The following is a 19910-nucleotide window of genomic DNA, read 5'->3' on the forward strand; positions in this document are numbered from 1 at the left end:
CACTATTTGAGTGCAATCTATGTAGTCATCTAGCCTCCAAGCCTTGGAGGCTAAGAAGTTTAAGACAAGTCCACATAGCAGAACTTGCCACATCTTCTATGCTACTGCATGAATAAAACATACATTTGGCCTCCAGTCAGCAAAAGATATTAGGGTAGTGAGCTGAAAGCAGCATATTTGACAATCACTGAGTAAATTCATACTGAATATAGATTCTACGGCAGATATTTCACTGCTACTCAACTTCATAGTATACTTTGCCTGTATTTCTATCTGTACCTCTACTTGCAAGATCTGAGCTGTAAATGAGATTTTTTAAACCAATTCAGGGACACTGTACACACTGTATTTGGGACATCAGACATCACCTCCACCTTACAAAAACTGTTCAAAGCTCGGTCAAAGTCTTAAATATTTATAAAAAATTATCAAGGCAATTAAGAGTTCAGCTCACAATTTCTTAGTATAAAGCTTGTACATTACACTATTTTGTAGCCTTTAGAATTAAGCAGCAAAATGACTGAAGTACATGCACATATGCACCCAATAGAAAAGAAGCTCATACATGTATCCAGTAGAAAAGAAACTACCTTCCTGAAATTACTTCTGGTGCAGCATAGTTAGGGGAACCACAGCTTGTTCTTAAAAATTCTCCATCTGCCATCATATTTGATAGACCTGAAAGTATATAAGAATAACTACTAAAGATTCACAGAGCAAAGTGATTTTACACTAGAAAAGATCACTGGCAATTCAAATTAGAAAGTTAACTAATTTATCTCAGTAAGGAGGCAAAATTGTTTGGAGTGATTGAAATTTTTATATGAGAACAACACACGATCCTGCATTTAGTTTAACAGAAACTTGAGTAACATCAATCCATTATTGCACACAACCTAGGAATGTTCAAAAACATATTAATTCCAAGACAAAAACTAATCCATTCTGGATTACACAAGCATGATAGAGAACAAAGCTGCTCTAAAGGAGAGAGCAACATAGTAATATAGGATTCTGGTCATTAACACAAAAGTGTCTTAAAAACCATATTCTCTTCTAAATGCCAAAGAGGAAGATGCTACCAAAGAATTGCCTAAAATTCTTTAAGAGGTTATATAGAATAAGGGAACTCAGGAGTGCACACAACCTTGCCACAATTTAGACACCAAGAACTTGCTACCAGTCCTCACAGCAGCTGCGTTAAATAGCTAGTATAAACAATTAAGCTTCTGATTACTTAGGCAGCTGTTATAAATTACGATATAGTATTGGCTTTCACATTTGTGTGTTAGCTTCTGCATGTTATTATTAATCACAAAGATTTTGATGTAGTACAATTCATAATTTCTTTTAACTGCTTTTTGGTATAGTATAATCTGTCAGTTTATGTATGCACCATATAGCTTATATAAATAGTAGCATGATAAATATATCTCAGGCCTTAGCATAATATTAAAATAAAGACTATGTCATGTTAAAAAATGCTTTTATTAATGTAACTAACTCAGAGAATGGTGTAAAATAATTATGTTGTTTCTCACATTTGTGGACTATCTTATCTGAATGATAAGATAACAGTGACAGAAACAGGAGCACCAAGAGAAGAATTTACTGAGTCTTCGTTATCAGAGAGTGTAAAAACAACAAGATGGAACCATGAGAAAAAATAAAATATACTGATTTAATCTACAGGATGGCATGCAGACAAGTCAAAGGTTAAAACCAAGCAAAAGAATTCCTGAAACATCTAAACTCACAAGACTGTTTGAATAATGTATAAATGCTCATGAATATACATATAATGCATGTAATGTAACAGTATATAAGAACATTGTTTTAAGCCAGGTATGTTTTTGGCATATTGCCAAACACCCCAGCGCTGGATATTGTCCCTTTTATCCCTTATTAAACTTTTTAAAATTTCAAAGAGTAAGCTCTGTTTCTCACAGCAGTTATATAGCTAAAAGCACAGGAATTTGCAAAAATGTTCTTATTTTACCTTTTATGCTTTAATTACATTTTTCAGTCACATCTGTAGAGCTTTTAAAGTGAAATTAGAGCAGTTTCTTAGAAGTAGTGTATTTTACTAGAGCAATGTAGTTCTTAAATATGATGAACTTTCCCTGCACTGTACTTAAAAGAGAGCTAAGCATCTGCATTTTATAGATAAAGAAACAATCAGAGAGTCAGTTTTGAAGTGGCAAGGTGGGGAACTAAGTCTACTTAGCATTATCAGAGAAAATATTAAGCTGTGTCTTTAAGAACCAGCAGTGCAGCCAGGAACAGAATGGGGGCGGGGGTGTTTTGAGGGAGCTTTTAGAGTCTGTTGGAACAAGCAGCTTGCCCCCTTTTGCCGCATGGTTTTTGCTTTGCTGGCTGTTTGGACTTTGCTTAAGTGGAGGTTTTTTTTGGTTCTCTTTTCATTTGTTTTTCCTTGTCTCAGAGACACTGCAGTTAGCGGTTTTGAGCTGCCTTAGGGTGAATTCCGCAGCCAGGGCATTGCACCAACCTCCCCACTCCAGTCCAAGTCGATGGTGACTTGTCAGCAGCACCCGGCCAAGGAGAAAAAACTATGGAAGTGGAGACTTTAGCAAAAGCTGTGATGAAAGAAAGAGAGGCAAGAGCTCTGCTTCGAAGGTGATGGTTTTGGGTTTGCAACTGTAGCCACTCGTAAAGACTACATTTAGCAATTAGAAACTGTTTTGACCTGAACTTTGCAAACTGCCAGCAGTGAGAAATGTGAGAGAGGTCCTGCGGTCGGGCCAGGATCTAAATTAACAGGACCTAAATAACACCAGAAATGTGATCAGATATAAAATAGCAATGCTTACCAAAATCAGCTATCTTGGCATTCATGTGTGCATCAAGCAGCACATTTTCAGGCTTCAGATCTCTATGTACTACCATATGCCTGTGACAGTAATCCACACCAGAAAGGATTTGCTGGAACAGACGTCTACTTTCCTTTTCATCAAGCTAAGACAAACAAAGGTTTTAAACAATTTTGAGACAGTGGAAGGATAACTTGATTTTCCCCTATATGAATTGAAGGAAACTTTCCAATGACCAAAAGCTATCATTTATAGTTTTGATATTTTATACAGCACATGTTATATACTCAGTAATTAGAAATATTAGCACCCAAACATTAATTTTGTCTAATTAAAATATCAATTAACTTAGATATTTAAGCATGGTATAAGATTAAAGTTGACAAAAGCTGATGACACTCAGTATATAAGTGATAAACTTCGGATACGGTTTATGCTCCTATTAGCAGCTAGCCCTAAACAGCAGACTTAACTGGATATTTCCTATAAACACACCCTAATCTGTGTCAAAGTTTGCTCAGTCTAACAACTAACTAAACATATCCTGGCTATCTAGATAGTTTGTCAAAAGTGACTTTAGGACTTTCACAGAAACCAGTCTAATAGTAGAAGAGGGTAATAGGGGCACAACAGTAGCTTTTCAACAATAGTTTATACTGAAGAAAGTTTACAGCTACTCCAATTGGGTAGCATATCCATCCAGTTTCTACACAGTAATTGTAAATTAACATATCAGTATCATTTATTCTTCAGTAGAGTGGAAAAATGCTACAAAGTCACAAAGATTTGAAACATGTTGATATATAACCATTTTTATTTTCAAAACAAGATATAGTCATAAGGTATATTTTAATTGCTAACCGCAAAATTAATGCTGAATACATAAGAAACAAACCTTCATTTAACAGGAAGATTGCAAAAGCAATAACAGAATGCAAGTCATTGATTTGTAGAGTTAGACTACTTCTTACCCTTCCATTTTTACAGATATAATCAAACAGTTCTCCTCCTGAAACATATTCCATCACCATGAAAATGTCAGTTGGTGTACTGATGACCTGGTACCTGATAAGAATAAGTATCTGTTAGTCTATTCACTCAGTAAAAGCAGCTAGTTACATTTAGTTAAAACCAAAGTTGTGCAAAGGGTCAGATTAAAGGTATACTTGAAAAAAATTACCAGCCCATTTACAGCTACTGGAATGTTAATATTTTTCAGAAGCTATTTCCTCTCCTTTCACTATGTGATACCATCATCGCCAAGATTACCAGGGAATTTGTATTTCCCACGAGGAAGATCAGTCTGTACTTTCAGAGGACTACTCTGAGTCCAAATGTTTTCTATGAAGCCATATACAGTGCTGTCTCACAGACATTTTAGTGTAATCAGGAAGGGATTCGAAAGGACTTTGCTAGTGTCTTAAAAAGCACACACCCTTCAACTTTAACAGGCAAAACCCCCTTGCCTTGTCATAAATAAAGTATACTTCAAGACTTGAAAAAATATTCATGATGATTGAAAGCAATTATCTTTTACAAAGAGACCTAAATTTCTCATTAGTACTTAAGAGTATTAACACCTTGGTTATATTTTTATCACTATACTTTAAAGTTAGCTTTGAGGTTTTGAAAAAACTAGTTTATGGTCAAATTCTCCACTTAGGAGATTGATATGTTTTCTACATATCCTTACCTAAATGTTGTTTAGTTTTTTTTCTTCTTCCAGCAGTCAGAAGTGACCAATTTTTAACATAGCAAGAAAATGCACACCAATAAACCTTCAGTCAAAAAATTCAGATACTATATTAAGAAGACAGGAGATAGCAATTGGATGCAAATGAATGCTTCAAGGTACTACACTTAAGCATACAAATATCTCAATTGTAAAAAAATAATTGAATTCACCCATACACTATAGAACTGAAATGTTCTTTCAAATGCTGATTCTAAGACAAGGGGGAAAACCAGACATGCTCCAGCTAACAGAGAAGTTTTTCTTGACAGCAGTGAGTTCAGACTATCCAGGTGAATGTATGTGTGCATGTATCTATTTTAACAGCTTAGCATTGTAGTGTAACATTCCAATAATCTGAATACTATTCTGAAGGAGTCATCTTCAAAGTTAACTTACCTAACATCTTATAGTCCAAGATGTTTTACCTTTACTAATTTTCTCTCAAATACCTTGGTTGAAAGTGTCATGTACTTGAACATTCTGAAGTCATAACTAAGACACTCTACAGAAATAACACTGTAATCCTTTTAATCCAAAAGCTACAGTGCAACCTCATTTCTAACACCCCTACTGTTAATGACATTTTCCATAGTTGTGAAATTACTAAGCTCTATGCTTCAGGAAAACATGAGCAAGCTTTTATTTTAGATCTTCACGGTCATTTTCCATCGTCTAGATAGTGAGATAGTGAGCAGTGCTGGAAGATAAACCTCTTAGCATCACTGAAAAGAATGAGCCATTCTGCACCTCATATTTTCAGCCTGTTGGAAGATTCAGTCATGTTTCTCTATAGTCAGTTCATTTTTGTAGTTATGGAAAAAGATGTGAAATAGTTACATACCTATAAGTAAGGTTATCAAACCACACAGCATAGATGACCAGAATGCACAAAGAGGCAATTTACATAGGAAAACAAGATGCATTCTATTGCTAGAGGTCAAAAACCACAACAGGAGATGCTCCAAAGGTTTTTATTTAAAGCATGGTATAAAAAGAAAATCTTTGTGAGGCAGCTTTGCAACTGCATATATTGATAAAGCATTGTATGAAAAATTTTAATAAAGCATGCTGTTCCAAATTAGACATTGTCTAATTTGTAATATTCAGCTGAAATAATCTCATTACCTTTATGCCAAGTATCTTGAGCTGCTACCTAGTGTTGCAGATAGGTAAAACCTTTAAAAATGAAGGCCTTATAAAATCATGGATCACTCCTGTTACTTTGGCTAAGTAGAAAAGGACTATGGGAGTGACTCAGCTGAATTAGAGGTAGAAAAACAAGTTATATAACCACTGTGTGTTCACATTGTGGTGTATGGTGGTTGGTTGGATTATGTTTGTTGTATTTTAAAAGTATGTAATTGAGAAAAGCTCATCTGCTTAAAAAGGCCTAGTTTGTGCAGTAAAGGAGCTCTCTTTTGCACCTGCCTGGGGAGTGTGCGTTGCTCTGCTTCGTAAAAACCTAGCAGTTCCCTAATACAGCTAATAGCACAAGCATCATGATCCAAAGTCACCAGCAAGTCTATCTACACAACATTATCAATTATAGCTCAAATGCTATTTGCATTCAGGCTAATAACCCTTCTGTTTTGAAAATGCAAGATGACCAACTGAAAAGCTTGGGACCCATCAATTTTTCCATCATCTCCTTTGTCTTGACCTTTCTCTCAGCATGCAGAAGAGAAAATTCTCCCCATAATTCCCCAGGACAGAAATTGAAACCTGAAACTTGTTAAGATGACTTAGAAGTTTGGCAGCACCAGAAGTACACATTCTTGTTCCAGCCCAAATATCTCAATTGGCACACTTACACTTCCTATTTTGTTTTAGCTAAAGTTATATACTTTGGACTCATTCATGAATTCTACCTGGCAGCACTAGCAGCTCTGCAGCCAAACTAATCAGCTCAATAGTCTTCTGAAAACTGACCCACTGAAGAAGTCAGTGTGATCTGACACAATCAAATTTAGCTCCAGTATAAGTGTTGTTGCCAAATGAGTGTATAGGGATGGCATATATCAGTGAAAGCATGATCACAAAAAAAGACTGCCAATAAAGAAAACCTTAACTCCAACACCACAATTAACAGTGAAAGTCACCCATATTCTAAATTTGCCCTGCTAGATGTACAGGTTGACTTTATAGGAAAAGTACAAAAGTCAATAGTATTTATAATTTATTTCCTCAGACCAGATACAAGGTGTCTACTCCGGGACATAACTGTATTCTGAACTCTGTTGATGAGCTACTGATCAAACAAATGTAAACAGGCACACTGTAAATATCGCATTTATTTAGTTAAGCAGTAACAGCTAGATTGAAGAGCTCTGAAATATGAGATCACATTTAACAGACTGCACATATTTCAGGAAAATCTTGTAGAGCACCATATACACAGGAAAAAACAGGGCACTGACCAACACAACCCTAAAAAATATTTTGAGTAAAGAAAACACAACAAATTTACTATTGAAGTACCCTTTACAATCTTGTACTGAACTCAGTTTCCAAGCAGAAACAAAGCTCAAACATTACCAGAAAAAAGAAAACAGAAGCAGCAGCTAAAACAACTGAGATGGATGTTACTGTAAGCATCCATCATGCCACTACCTTCTCTATACCTGCCCAAAGAATTTCTAAGTAAAGAACTAATGGAAGCCCTCTGCCCTGCAGAATAATCAGTTTTGTGAAAATGCATTACAGAGTACACCAAAAATGGTTACATAGTTGAAAACTGGTTACTTTCCTTAAAGTATACCACTAATAGTATTGCCCTTTGAACATGTTTCAGACCAGTGAGAGCAAGGGACTACTGTTTAAATATATATGATTATAGCAAGCAAAACTTACAGTTTAATTATATGAGGATGTCGGAAGAGTTTGAGGTTCTGGATCTCCCTGCGGATTTTTCCTACAACATCAAGGCTGCGAATCTTCTGTCGATTTAGGATCTTCACTGCGACTTTATGCCCAGTTAATTCATGTTTACCAACTGCAAGAAACAAGGCCAAGAAATATCACAATTAAGATATAAGCATTCCACATTAGCCCCATTATCCTTGAGGAGGTTGAAAACCAGATGGCACATTGTTTCTTCTGCCCTACTCCAATTTCTCCCAGAATTCTATCATTAGAAGATGAACTGGATATGTAGGAACAAACCTTAAACCTAATGCTCAGAAGTCTTGCAGCATGACTGTGTTTTTGCACTACGGTAAACAAAGCATTTTGTATCCCAAAACACTGCCATCCTTTCTAATTAAGGAGACCATTTTCTTTCCCTGTACAAGTAACTTCAAGCTTTTGGCTCACTTGGCAACCTGCTCAGACACACTCTTCTACTTTATCTGCAAGGATACTCTTACTAAGGACATCACCACTATCCTTTCCTCAAGAAGCCCGTTTCAGCAATTACTCTGAATTACTGCTAAAAGTATCTAGTTGGTTTACTTAATAATTACTTATCTGTCTTTGGAGCAGTCTAACCCTAAATAAGCTCCACATTCTGTGCAGCAATCACCAGGGCTTTATTATATAAAATAAGTGACAAAAGTTATATGAAATGCACAAAATAAAATCCAATAGTAACTGTGAGAAGCAATGCAAACATGCAACTTCTTACACTCCTCAGTTTCTTTCCTACTTCTGAGAGAGTTTCATTTTTCTTTCAACAGGGGAACTTGAAAATGTAAAACATTTCCTAGACAGGTAATCCTCTTAAATTCCTTAATTTTGCAGGTGCTATTGAAAGTAGGTATAATAGAGTTGCTAAGAATATTTTTCTTAAACTCAACATTGTATTACAGATAAACCACAAAAGGTATCTCTTCCACTAGAAGGCTTCACTATCTGCATTAATTTCTGCATGCAGTGATATAGCACTAATACTATAATAACTACATCACTTTCATCCACCACCCTGAATCCTACCATCTGAAGACAAGCCAGATTCCAGACATACATGGTTCATCCTTGTCCACTTGAATGGACATTAGTAACAGACCTGTGTTGAACTCAAAATTAATTACAAAGATTACAAAAATAATCTTCACTTTGCTACATAATGTAATAGAAAATACAAGTTTTTCCACGTGCATTTAATCAAGACCAAAATATTTGCATTTTTTCTACTGTAAGGCAGCTTTGCACCTTTATTATTGTGTGTATGCTATCACATTAGAACTAAACTGTTAATCCCCTGGGCAGAGCATCTCACAGTGGGATGATGTAATTTTATCAGTCATGCAGTGAGACTCAGTGGCTCATTAACAGAAGATATCTCCCCAGGGAGGATTAGTTGTGGAAGGGATAAAGAAAACTGCCCACCTGGTTTTAAGAGTGGGCCAATTAACAGAGGATAACTGTCCCACCTCTAACAGATGGCAATAGAACACTCATCCCCCACCACATCTTGCCTTTGAAAGCCAAGACATTATCCACCCCTTATTCTATTACCATGTGCATCATGCCCAAATCAATAAACTCTACACAATGTAACCTTACACACAGATCTCACTTAAGATTAGGTTTCCCTGTGGTACACAAGGGGCTTCTCTATCTTTCTGCATTATCCACCAAGTGTAACCAGGTCCTTGAGCAAAACGGATGGGTTTGCCTTTGCCTGAGGTGGGACTAATCCAAACAGTCTTTTCTAAAATACCTTTCACATGTACCACAGAGACTTCATCTCCATCCACTGTGTGCAAGGGCTCAGACTGGGCAGGACCAGCTCGATTGATGGACCCTCGGGTGTTGACCATTCAGGTGGCTTTTGCTAAGTTCATTTCCCAATTTATGAAGATTCCCCTGCCAAGTGCCTTCAGGGTAGTCTTAAGTAGTCCATTTCACTGTTTAACTTTCCTGGCAGCTGGTGCATGATAAGGGATATGATATATCTATTCAATACCATGTTCTCTGGCCCAGGTGTTTATAAGGCCATTCTTGAAATGGGTCCCGTTGACCAACTCGATTCTCTTAGGGGTGTTATATCTCCACAGGACTTGGTTTTCCAGGCCCAAGATGGTGTTCTGGGCAGTGGCGTGAGGCACAGGGTAGGTCTCCAACCATCCTGTGGTGGCTTCCACCATAGTCAGCACATAGCGCTTCCCTTGGCAGGTTTGGGGAAGGGTGATGTAGTCAATCTGCCAGGCTTCCGCATACTTATATTCCGACCATCGCCCACCATACCATAGGGGCTTCACCCACTTGGCTTGCTTGATCACAGCACATGTCTCACAGTCATGGATGACCTGAGAAATACTGTCCATGGTTAGATCTACCCCTTGGTCTCATGCCCACTTATACGTAGCATCTCTGCCCTGATGACCTGTGGCATCATGGGTCCATTGAGCTAGGAACAACTCCCCCTTACGTTGCCAATCTAAATCTATCTTTGACACCTCTATCTTTGCAGCCTGGTCTACCTGCTTATTGTTTTGGTGCTCCTCATTTGCCTAGCTCAGTGACATGAAGATTCACATAATAGACTTTCACAGATAGCTTTCTACCCGAGTGGCAATGTCTTTGCACTCATCAGCAGCCCAAATTGGTTTTCCTCTATGCTGCCAGTTGGCCTTTTTCCATCTTTCCAGCCAGCCCCACAGAGCATTGGCTACCATCCATGAATCAGTATAAAGGTAGAGCTTTGGCCACTTCTCTCTTTCAGCAATGTCTGGGGCCAGCTGAACAGCCTTGAGTTCAGCAAGTTGACTCAATCCACCTTCTCCTTCAGTAGCTTGTGCAGCCTGTCGTGTGGGGCTTCATATGGCTGCTTTTCACTTTCTTTTCATACCTATGATGAGATGTGACAGGAACTGTCAGTGAAAAGAGTGTATTGTGTTTCTTCTGCTGGTAGTTGGTTGTACAGTGGAGCTTTTTCAGCCCGTCTTACTTGTTCCTGCTCCTCTTCATCAGTGAGACCAAAGTTTTCACCTTCCGGCCAGTTTGTAATTATTTCCTCCAAAATCCCAGGGCAATTCAGGTTTCCAATATGGGCACACTGTGTGATGAGGGCAATTCATTTACTCCATGTGGCATCAGTGGAGTGGTGGGTAGAGGGAACAACCACCCCAGCACCGGTAGTTGGGGTGCCAGGAGTTGTGCTTCCGTGCCAGTCACCTCGGAGGCAGCTTGAACTCCTTCATAGGCGGCCAAGATTTCCTTCTCTGTGGCAGTGTCATTGGCTTTGGATGTTCTGTAACTTCGGCTCCAGAATCCCAGTGGTCGGTCTCGAGTCTCCCCAGGCACCTTCTGACATAGGCTCCAGGACAAGCCACTGTTTCCACCTGCAGAGTAAAGCACATTCCTCACCTCTGGTCCCGGCCTGACTGGGCCAAGGGCTATGGAATGAGTGATCTCCTGCTTGATCTGGGCAAAGGCTTGCTGCTGTTAAGGGCCCCAGTGGAAATCGTTCTTCTTGCAGGGAACCAAGTAGAGAGGGCTCAGGATCTGGCTGTACTCAGGAATGTGCAAACTCCAAAAACTTATGGCACCTAGGAAAGCTTGTGTTTCCTTCTTGCTGGTCAGTAGAGACATTGCAGTGATCTTATTGATGACCTCAGTGGGAATCTCATGCCATCCGTCTTGCCACTTTACTCCCAGGAACTGGATCTCTCGGGCAGGTCCCTTGACTTTAGTCTTCTTCACAGCAAAGCTGGCTTCCAGCAGAATCTGGATGATTCTCTCTCCTTTTTCAAATACTTCCATTGCCATGTTCCTGTAATGTCCTGAGTTAACTGTATGATGCTTTTATCCCCAGTCGTCTGTTCTGTTTATGCTGAATAATAAGTTTTGCACCTTTAAGACTTGTTCCAGAGAATGAAGCGGGGACAGAAGAAGCGCGCAGTTTGTTTTCAGACACTGCACTCACTCCTCCACATTCCTGCTCCTGGACTGTTGTTGTCTATGGATGGACAAACAGCAGGACAAAGCTCTCCTTTGTTGTAGATAGTTTTAGCTAGCTGAGGGAAAGAAGTTCCTGAGACTGTAGTTTGGTTTTTTTCCCTTTTCTTTAGACCTGTTTAAACCTGCTCTAGACTGAACACCCAGAAGAGCACCGGCAGCTCGCACCTGTGGCCCACTGGGCTGGGCCTGGGCCGCGACATTTCCAGCGCCGGAGGGACTGATAAGAGACTGAGTGAGCCAAGCTGCAACCCAGGGAAGGGACTTTTCTGAGTTTGTCATCTTTTTTGGAGCAGCAAGAGGTTTTATTGTTTAATATTGTTCAATATTGTTTAGGTTTTATTGTTTAATAAACAGTTTTTTCCACATTTATCCAAGGAGGTATTTTTTCCCAAACTGGTTGGGGGAGGGGCCAATTGAATCTGCTTTTCTAGAGGAACCCCTTTGGGGGTTCTCTCCCAAAGAAAAATACATCTAGTGGCTCCCAACGCATGGCCCAAGAAAGTGGAAAAAACCTTTATTGATTGCATGTTGGTTATGCTTGCTCGGTAGTGGGTAAAAGCAGTCAGTTGCTATGTTGCCTGAATTCATAATGTCTCTTGGGGTAGGTAGAAGCCTTCAAGTAGTTCTAGTCTCTAAACTTTTTTGAGGTTTTAATACCTTTCTAGTCACTAAGATTATTGTCCCTAATATGTAGTTTTTACAGTAGAGGGGCACGGATTAAAACAGTTATTGTGCTGGGCTTATTGATAACGATTTATAGGGCGTTTACAAAGATACTGAAGTCTGTTTACGATATGTATGGTTTATGGTTTCTTTGTCCTACCCTGTGTCCCAGTTCCGGTAGTATGTCTCGGGATTTATTAGTAATTGCAACTGGTTTGTCAGAGAAAGAGCAGGGAATGAGGCTTTCCAGCCTTTCCTTTCCTTCTTCTCCTTTGAATCTGCTATGTCACTTTTTGAAAATGTTCAGTTTCCCCTGAATGTTATTCCAATCTTCTGTTATTTTCCCACATTCCACTCTCTCAGTCAAGGGACCATTTCCAATGGGGCTGGCAAAGTTGGAGATGTCCATTTGGGCTTGCGGGGTGTAGGCCAGGGTAATTTACAGAGGCACATAATAAACACATATAGAAAAAGGAATAAACATATTCCTACCATCGTAGAATCATAGAATGGCCTAGGTTGGAATGGACATTAAAGATCATCTAGTTCCAGCCCCCTTGCTGTGAACAGAGAGACCTTTCACTAGACCAGGTTGCTCCAAGCGCCATCCAACTTGGCCTTGAACACTTCCAGGGATGGGGCATCCACAGCTTTGCTGGGCACCCCATACCAGTGTCTCACCAGTCTCACAGTAAAGATTTTTTTTCCTAATATCCTAATACTTCCTAATCTAAACCTACTCTCTTAGTTTGAAGCCATTCCCCCTTGTCCTGTCACTACATGCCATGGTAAAATGTCTCTGTCTTTCTTGCAGGTTCCCTTCAGGTAGTAGAAGGCTGCAATTAGGTCACCCAGAAGCCTTCTCTTTACCAGGCTGAACAATCCCAATTCTCGCAGCCTTTCCTCATAGAAGAGGTGTTCCATCCATCTAATCATCTTGGTGGCCTCCTCTGGATTTGCTCCAAGAGGTCCATGTCCTTCCTGTGCTGGGGACCCCAGAGCTGGATGCAGCTCTGCAGGTGGGATCTCACCAGAGCAGAGGGGCAGAATTCCCTCCCCTGACTTACTGCCCCTGCTGCTTTGGATGCAGCCCAGGACATGATTGGCTTTCTTGGTTTGCAAGTGTACACCTTGCACTTGGTCTTATTAAACCTCATGAAGTTCCCATGGGCCACTTCTCAAGCTTGTCCAGGTCTCTCTGGATGGCTCCATCCTTCAGGTATGTCACCTGCACCACTCAGCTTGGTGTCATCTGAATATTTGCTGAGGGGGCACTTGATCCCTTTGTCTATGTCATTGATGAAGATATTAAATAACACTGGTTCCAATATGGACCCCTGAGGGATACCACTTGTCACTGATGTCCATCGAGATTCTGAGCCATTGACCGCTACCCTCTGGATGTGACCATCCAACCACTTTCTTAACCATATAGCAGTCCATTCATCGAATCCATCTCTCTCCAATTTAGAGAGAAGGATGTTGTTGGGGACCATGTCACAGGCTTTACAGAAGTCCAGATAAATGATATCTGCAATCTTTCCCTTGTCCACTGGTGTAGTCATACCATCAGAGAAGGCCACTAGGTTGGTCACAATAATGCTCTGAATCAGGTATCCCACTCATCCTGCCAGGGAATTAAACCACTCAGCTAGTCAGGCACCACCAGTAGATTCTTTCATTTGATGCATTACGTCCTGGAGACATTGAATGTTGTCCCCTATGCTGGCTGATTCATCAATTACATTGAAGTTACATATGCCTTCAAAATTGGAGCAGTGTTTATGGTGTCGAAGAAGATGGTCCACAAACAACTGATTTTGTAATGTTCCTTGGCATACAGCTGTTACCTACCCAGAAAGAATAACAATGAAGAACATGGATATCAAAAGCATTTGCATAGTATAATTCTGTAATATAGCTACTGGGATTGGCATGCCAATGGAACATTTTCAAGAGATCTGCTATTGTATTCGTGGGGTGCCCCGATGAAGGAAGGAATGATGAATCTGACTTCATGTTCTCAGAAGGCTAATTTATTATTTTATGATACTATATTATATTAAAGAATACTATACTATACTATACTAAAGAATACAGAAAGGATACTTACAGAAAGGTAAAAAGATAATAAAGAAAACTCGTGACTCTTTCCAGAGTCCCGACACAGCTTGGCACTGATTGGCCAATAAGTCAAAATAATTCACACCAGAAACCAATGAAACAATCACCTGTGGATAAACAGTCTCCAAACACATTCCACATAAGCAAAACACAGGAGAAGCAAATGAGATAATTATTGTTTTCCTTTTTCTCTGAGGCTTCTCAGCTTCCCAGGAGAAAAATCTTGGGCAAAGGGATTTTTCCAGAGAATGTGAATGTGACCATCTGGAGCTGTTAATCCTCCCTCAATACAAAAGGCAGACAAGTTAGTTACAGTAGAGGCCAACCAAATCCAAGTATTTACATGTTAATCTCATGGAAATATATCCAGGACATGTGCTTATAGTACAAGACTGCAAAGCATGATGAGCCAACCTGTGATAAGGGAGTAAAATAGGAATGTAAATTCCTTCTAGTAATACATATGCCATTACTCCAGCTCCTTCAGCTACTATTGCTCTGAGTTTGATAACCTGATATGGGGTAATTGCCCACATGTATTGAAGAGCTTCAATTTGATGTTGGGTTTGTGACACCAATAACACCGCTCAAATACTGTCTCCTCTAAATAAGGTACTGTTATTCATCAAAGATACCCAAAATACAAGAACTTGAGAATCTGATATCAACAGAGGATGTAAAATAAGAGAAGTTGGGGTACAGAACCATATGGCATTCTGAGGGGGTTATTCTATGAATCTTCATGTCTAGGCTAATAGGTTGCAGTTCCACCATGCAATCTACTGGTGTAAACAATTTCCTTTGCCTTCTAGGTAATAATTTGGGAGAGATACCATCTGGAAGAAATTCAGTCCTTGCCATGTTTGTATGATCATTGGATGTTTGATTATGAATACTCCAGCTGTTTAACAAGAAAGCCTGCTTTAGTAAGATGTGAACACCACTGTTGTAAAATTTTAGTACTGGTTAGCTTTTTAAAATTATTTCCTCAATATTCCATTTGTTCTTTCAATCAATCTTTGCATTTGGTGAGAAGGTCCATAATGAAGAACAAGTTGTTCTAGTGCTTTAATTCTGTTATGTTAATTAGCATATTTAGTCGGTTTAGCAAAAAAATTGTCCCGATGCTGTATCCACAGCAGAGAATACATATCACCACCTTCTTGACAAGGGCAGGGGGCCAATGTAATTTACCTGCCATGTATTCAAGGCCCACCGACCCTATTTTATCTTTGCCCATGGCCTATATAATGTCCTTAAATATAGCTGAGTACAAACAGTATAATTACATACACATGGCTATAAATGCGTAATGGCAATGGAACAGAAAGCATTAGCAAGATCTATTACCACCTTCCAGGGTTGTAAATTTTTTCTTTTTTTTTTCCTTCTTTTTTTTTTCTATGAGGGTAACCATGTCTGGCAGTGTAACTGCAAGGGGGCATGACTTTATTCAATTCTCTATAATCTACAGTCATTCTCCAAGTGCCATTTGTTTTTTTAACAGGCTGACAAATAGGATTGTTAAAAGCAGTCATGGGTTTCCTTAACAATTCCCACTTGTTGAAGTGCCTGAATGGTTGGAGTAATTTTCTCTTTTCCCCAGGAATATGATATTGTTTTGCAGTTACAACCTTGTCAGGCACAGGCAGCACAACAGGATCCCACTTTGCCAATTCACCCAAGACTCATAAATTCCAGTTGCGAAGTCCTGAAGCAGAACCAACTGTTTAAAGTTTCAACTGTTTTTCCTGCCAACATATCAATACCCATAATAGATTTTTTTTTAAATGGGGCAGTTAACACAGTTGTGGTAAATCAAGTGGCTTTTCCTATTAAGGTAACCTTAGCTCAGAGGGCTGGGGTTAAATTCCCCTAAATCCACAGGTCTGTGATGTGGCTTCTTTATTAGTGATATCATTATGTAATACAGTAACCTCAGCTACAGTATTCACCAGAGCTAACACATGTAAAATCTCCCCAGACCATCACTTTATAGTTAAAGGAGCATAGGGACATTGGTTACCCTCACACTAAGAGACTACAGTGGTAGCAATTTTGGGGGACCTGCCAAACCTTAATTTCTGACATTTGGGCATTTTCCAGGTAGTGCTTTGCCTTGAGATGGCAGTTGGGAGTGGGGCTAGAGTGGTTGACTTTTTTGCATAGGTGCTAACTTTTGCTGTTGGTGGAACATTTCTGATGTCATAATCTCATTTATTTCTCAGCTTAGTGGGGATACCTTTTTACAGACAGGTTTCTCTTACTTTAAGACAGGTTTGTTGCTTTCTATGCAAATTAGTTCTCACATGCAGTCTTTCTGGAAATGGGTCGGAGGTTTTAGGGGTCTTGGGTGGTCTTGGTCCCCCCCTACAGTCCATGCCCACTACTCAGCCTCATTTCTGTGCTTGTGATGTGCTGTGTTGTGCTTATCTCCAGGAGCTACAAGAATGTTTGTCCCAGAGAAGTGCTGTCCTACTTCTGCATGGCCCCTTCTCCAGCCACATCCTGTTCTTTCCCACAGATTACCAACAATCCTTGGTTGGCTCCACTGCTATCTGTCTAGTGGTGCTTGAGACATACATATTAGCCCCTTATCTTCTGGGATTCTACACCCTGTCTGGATTGCATGCTGTACTCACTGCACAAGACAACTGTTATCAGAATTCTCCCAGGCACAGCAGAGTAAGGTGATGAGTAGCACAGCACTACAGCAGCAATTAAAGCAAAAAGTGGTCACTAACAAGCACTAGATTCTAAGAGGCAAGTGAACCCCACGGCAAGCACAGGAGCCTGCCCGTTTATACACTGAACTGCAATAACAGCCACAAATTCGATCTAGCACATCCCCAACAAACCTGTTATCTGTAACCCCTCATGGCCTATATTGGATGTCAAAAAAGGACTGTTGTGGTGGAGCTACTGTTATAATTTTAACATGTTCTTGAATGTCACTCCTGTTAATATTTCATCAAATAAAATTAACTTGAAGGGCTAATAATCTGCCTTATTGACACACTTTCTTTAAAAAAAACCCCAAACTTGCCAGTTTTATTATTGCTCTATTTCCATAATACCCCTCAGTGTACCTTATTTGGTTTAAGTTGGGTTTTCTTTTAGGCTGCTTTGTAGTTACTAATCATGTGAAGAGTACACACATACATATATGAACGTCACTTTTTAAGAGTAGAGGTGATAGTAAAAGATTTTAAAATCATAGAAAATTTGGGGAGCTAGAAAGAAAGTTAGGCTTAGTAGGCCCTGGGAAAATGTTAAAGGTAAACTGCACCTGTGTAGTCAGTATATGATAAATTATATAATTGTTAGATGTGATTAGATATAATTATTGTTGAAAGAATCATGAAAAACTATTTTTGCGGTTTGAGGGGGATCACGAGAAATCCATGCTTGGATGCAATCAATGTATACAATAGAACAATGTAAGTTTAATAATTAATATGTAAGTTATATAACAATAGAATATAAAACATGTACAGCTCGAAACCATGTCGGGTCAGATTTGGGTCTGTGAACCCCTGACACCCAGAGCTCTTTAATAAAAGCACCTGCATATAATCATTCCGTGATTACATGTTCCTGAATGCTAACAGAGGGAGAAATCACTTTGTGGTAAAATGCAGCATTGTTCTGCATACTGACTTGCCTGCCATAAGTGGTCTGGGAATTTATTTAGGAACTGAAAGCAAGTGTTAGTGTTCATGGACTAATGCTCTGTTTCCGTAAAAAAAATGTGTCATCTTGTCCCTAAATAATGTGCTATGTTGTTTTCTTCTTGCTCTAGCTGTACTTCATAAAAAGGGCATATTTTATCTGTGATGCACTAGTTTTCTTCTTGAGCACACATTCATTTAATACTATATCTGTGATTGTTTTCTGGTAATCTTTAGCATCTTCCCTTTCTGGTGACTGATATGGATTGATATGGTTTCATCAATTGACAATAAAAGGATAAACTAACAATTATTTATTTTTTTTTAGGATTTTTCTTGAGAGCTCATGTAATGTAGCATATGGCTTCTTGAAAGTGGGTCTTTAGTTTTAACAGTGGTGTCAGCCCCAAAAGATGAGTGGGAAAATCAGTGCTTAATAATTCTTAAAGGGCTCCTGCTGTCAAGATAGCTGTTAGTTGAATTCACTCTGCTATTTACCCTTTTACCCTCCCACATAACTGGGAAAAGATCACATCAGTACCAGTTTAGCTTTTCATCTGGCTGTGCTAGCCTGAGTCGAATAGTGACAGGCTTAGCTCATTTGACTGTCCCTCAGATGGGCAGTCATGGAGAAGAAAGCTGTTTCTAGCCAATATCCAGTCAAAGCTAAAACACCACAGAGCTAAAAAGCTGTGGCGTAAAAGAGTACTGGACCAAAATCAGTTATGTGTTAAAAAACCTGATGATTCCTGCTGCAGGCAAATGTCCAAATTTTTTAATAGTTAGACTTTCAGTGATTTGTACTGAGAAAATAAGGGTAGAAAATTACTTTTGTAAATATTCAGAATTTGTTCGAGGATGTAGGTTCAAACCCCTGGTCTGTATTGCCTGCAAAACTGATGTAAATTGGTCTTCCTGATTAAGGCAGTGATAAGAGATCTGAGAATGGACAATGAAGATCAGTTTGCTATCTAATGTTGCTGTGCAGCAATATGCCTTTGCACAGCATCACAGCATTAATTCTTTTTTTTTTTGTAAATATTAATGAAAACATTTAGCTCCTATTTCTAATTACTACCTTCCTCTAAGCCTTGGGTTGGCCATTTGGCATATGATGGAAATGCCTCATTAAACACAACATATGCTTGTTCAGCTTTTTTTCTACAGCCTTCATGACTAGTACCTGCATTTCATAAGAATGTCATATTTACTCTGAATGTCCTCATGATCTGGTTTTTTTTCCAGTTGAAAGCCAGGTGAACTAAGTTTAGACACTGTTGCTCTGCATTTGAACAGTTCAAACGAGTCATTGCTGCTTTAAGACTGTCTTAGAAATGTTCATGTTATGCATAGCCATGGTGAAGCATGAAGGCAATTGGCATTATCAAAGAATAACGAAATAGAAGGAAATGTTATATCTGTAAAGGGAGCTTTTTGCAGTGATTCTTTTGAAGGACTGATAGCTCATTGAGGTTTAGGGTGACTAATATAAATATATTTTGATTGCTTCTTGTTTGTGAGGCTTAGGTAATTTCTGTCAAGAGGTAATACAAAGTAGCTTTCATAAATATAACACTGGCTTCTTTTCTACATGATATTATCTGAGGTCTTGCTTTCAGTTGTCTTTATGCAAAATTCAAAAGTAGTCACCAGTCTGTTACCAGTTTGTGTCTGCTGTTTTGCTGATACCAGATATTTTGAATCGCTTCATCTCTCTTAGGTTGCAAATGCAAGATGTGGTGGGGGCTGTGTATTCTATTTACCATCTGTTAGAGGTGGGACAGTTATCTTCTGTTAATTGGGCTACCTGTTAAAACCAGGTGGGGCAGTTTTCTTTATCTCTTCCACAACCAATCCTCCCTCTGGGGAGATATCTTCTGTTAATGGGCCATTGAGTCTCACTGCATGACTGATAAAATTACATCATCCCATTGTGAGATGCTCTGCCCAGGGGGAGGAGCCAAGCACTCCTACCTGGATATA

At 39.2% G+C, this 19910-nt stretch overlaps 1 protein-coding gene across 5 annotated transcripts in view; it reads right to left on the reverse strand.

Moving 5' to 3' along the window:
* The window catches only part of LOC136568526 (5'-AMP-activated protein kinase catalytic subunit alpha-1-like), a 74588-nt gene that overhangs the window by 33780 nt on the left and 20898 nt on the right, over positions 1–19910 (reverse strand). For all 5 annotated transcript variants that reach the window (XM_066568538.1, XM_066568539.1, XM_066568540.1 and 2 more), the window contains 4 exons: positions 7417–7558; positions 3803–3896; positions 2832–2976; positions 591–678 (listed from right to left, as the gene is read on the reverse strand). In XM_066568538.1, coding sequence (XP_066424635.1) covers positions 591–678; positions 2832–2976; positions 3803–3896; positions 7417–7558 — 469 coding nt within the window. The remainder of the gene's footprint in view (positions 1–590; positions 679–2831; positions 2977–3802; positions 3897–7416; positions 7559–19910) is intronic.

Source organism: Molothrus aeneus, chromosome W (assembly GCF_037042795.1).
Source record: "Molothrus aeneus isolate 106 chromosome W, BPBGC_Maene_1.0, whole genome shotgun sequence".
Taxonomy (NCBI): Eukaryota; Metazoa; Chordata; class Aves; order Passeriformes; family Icteridae; genus Molothrus; species Molothrus aeneus.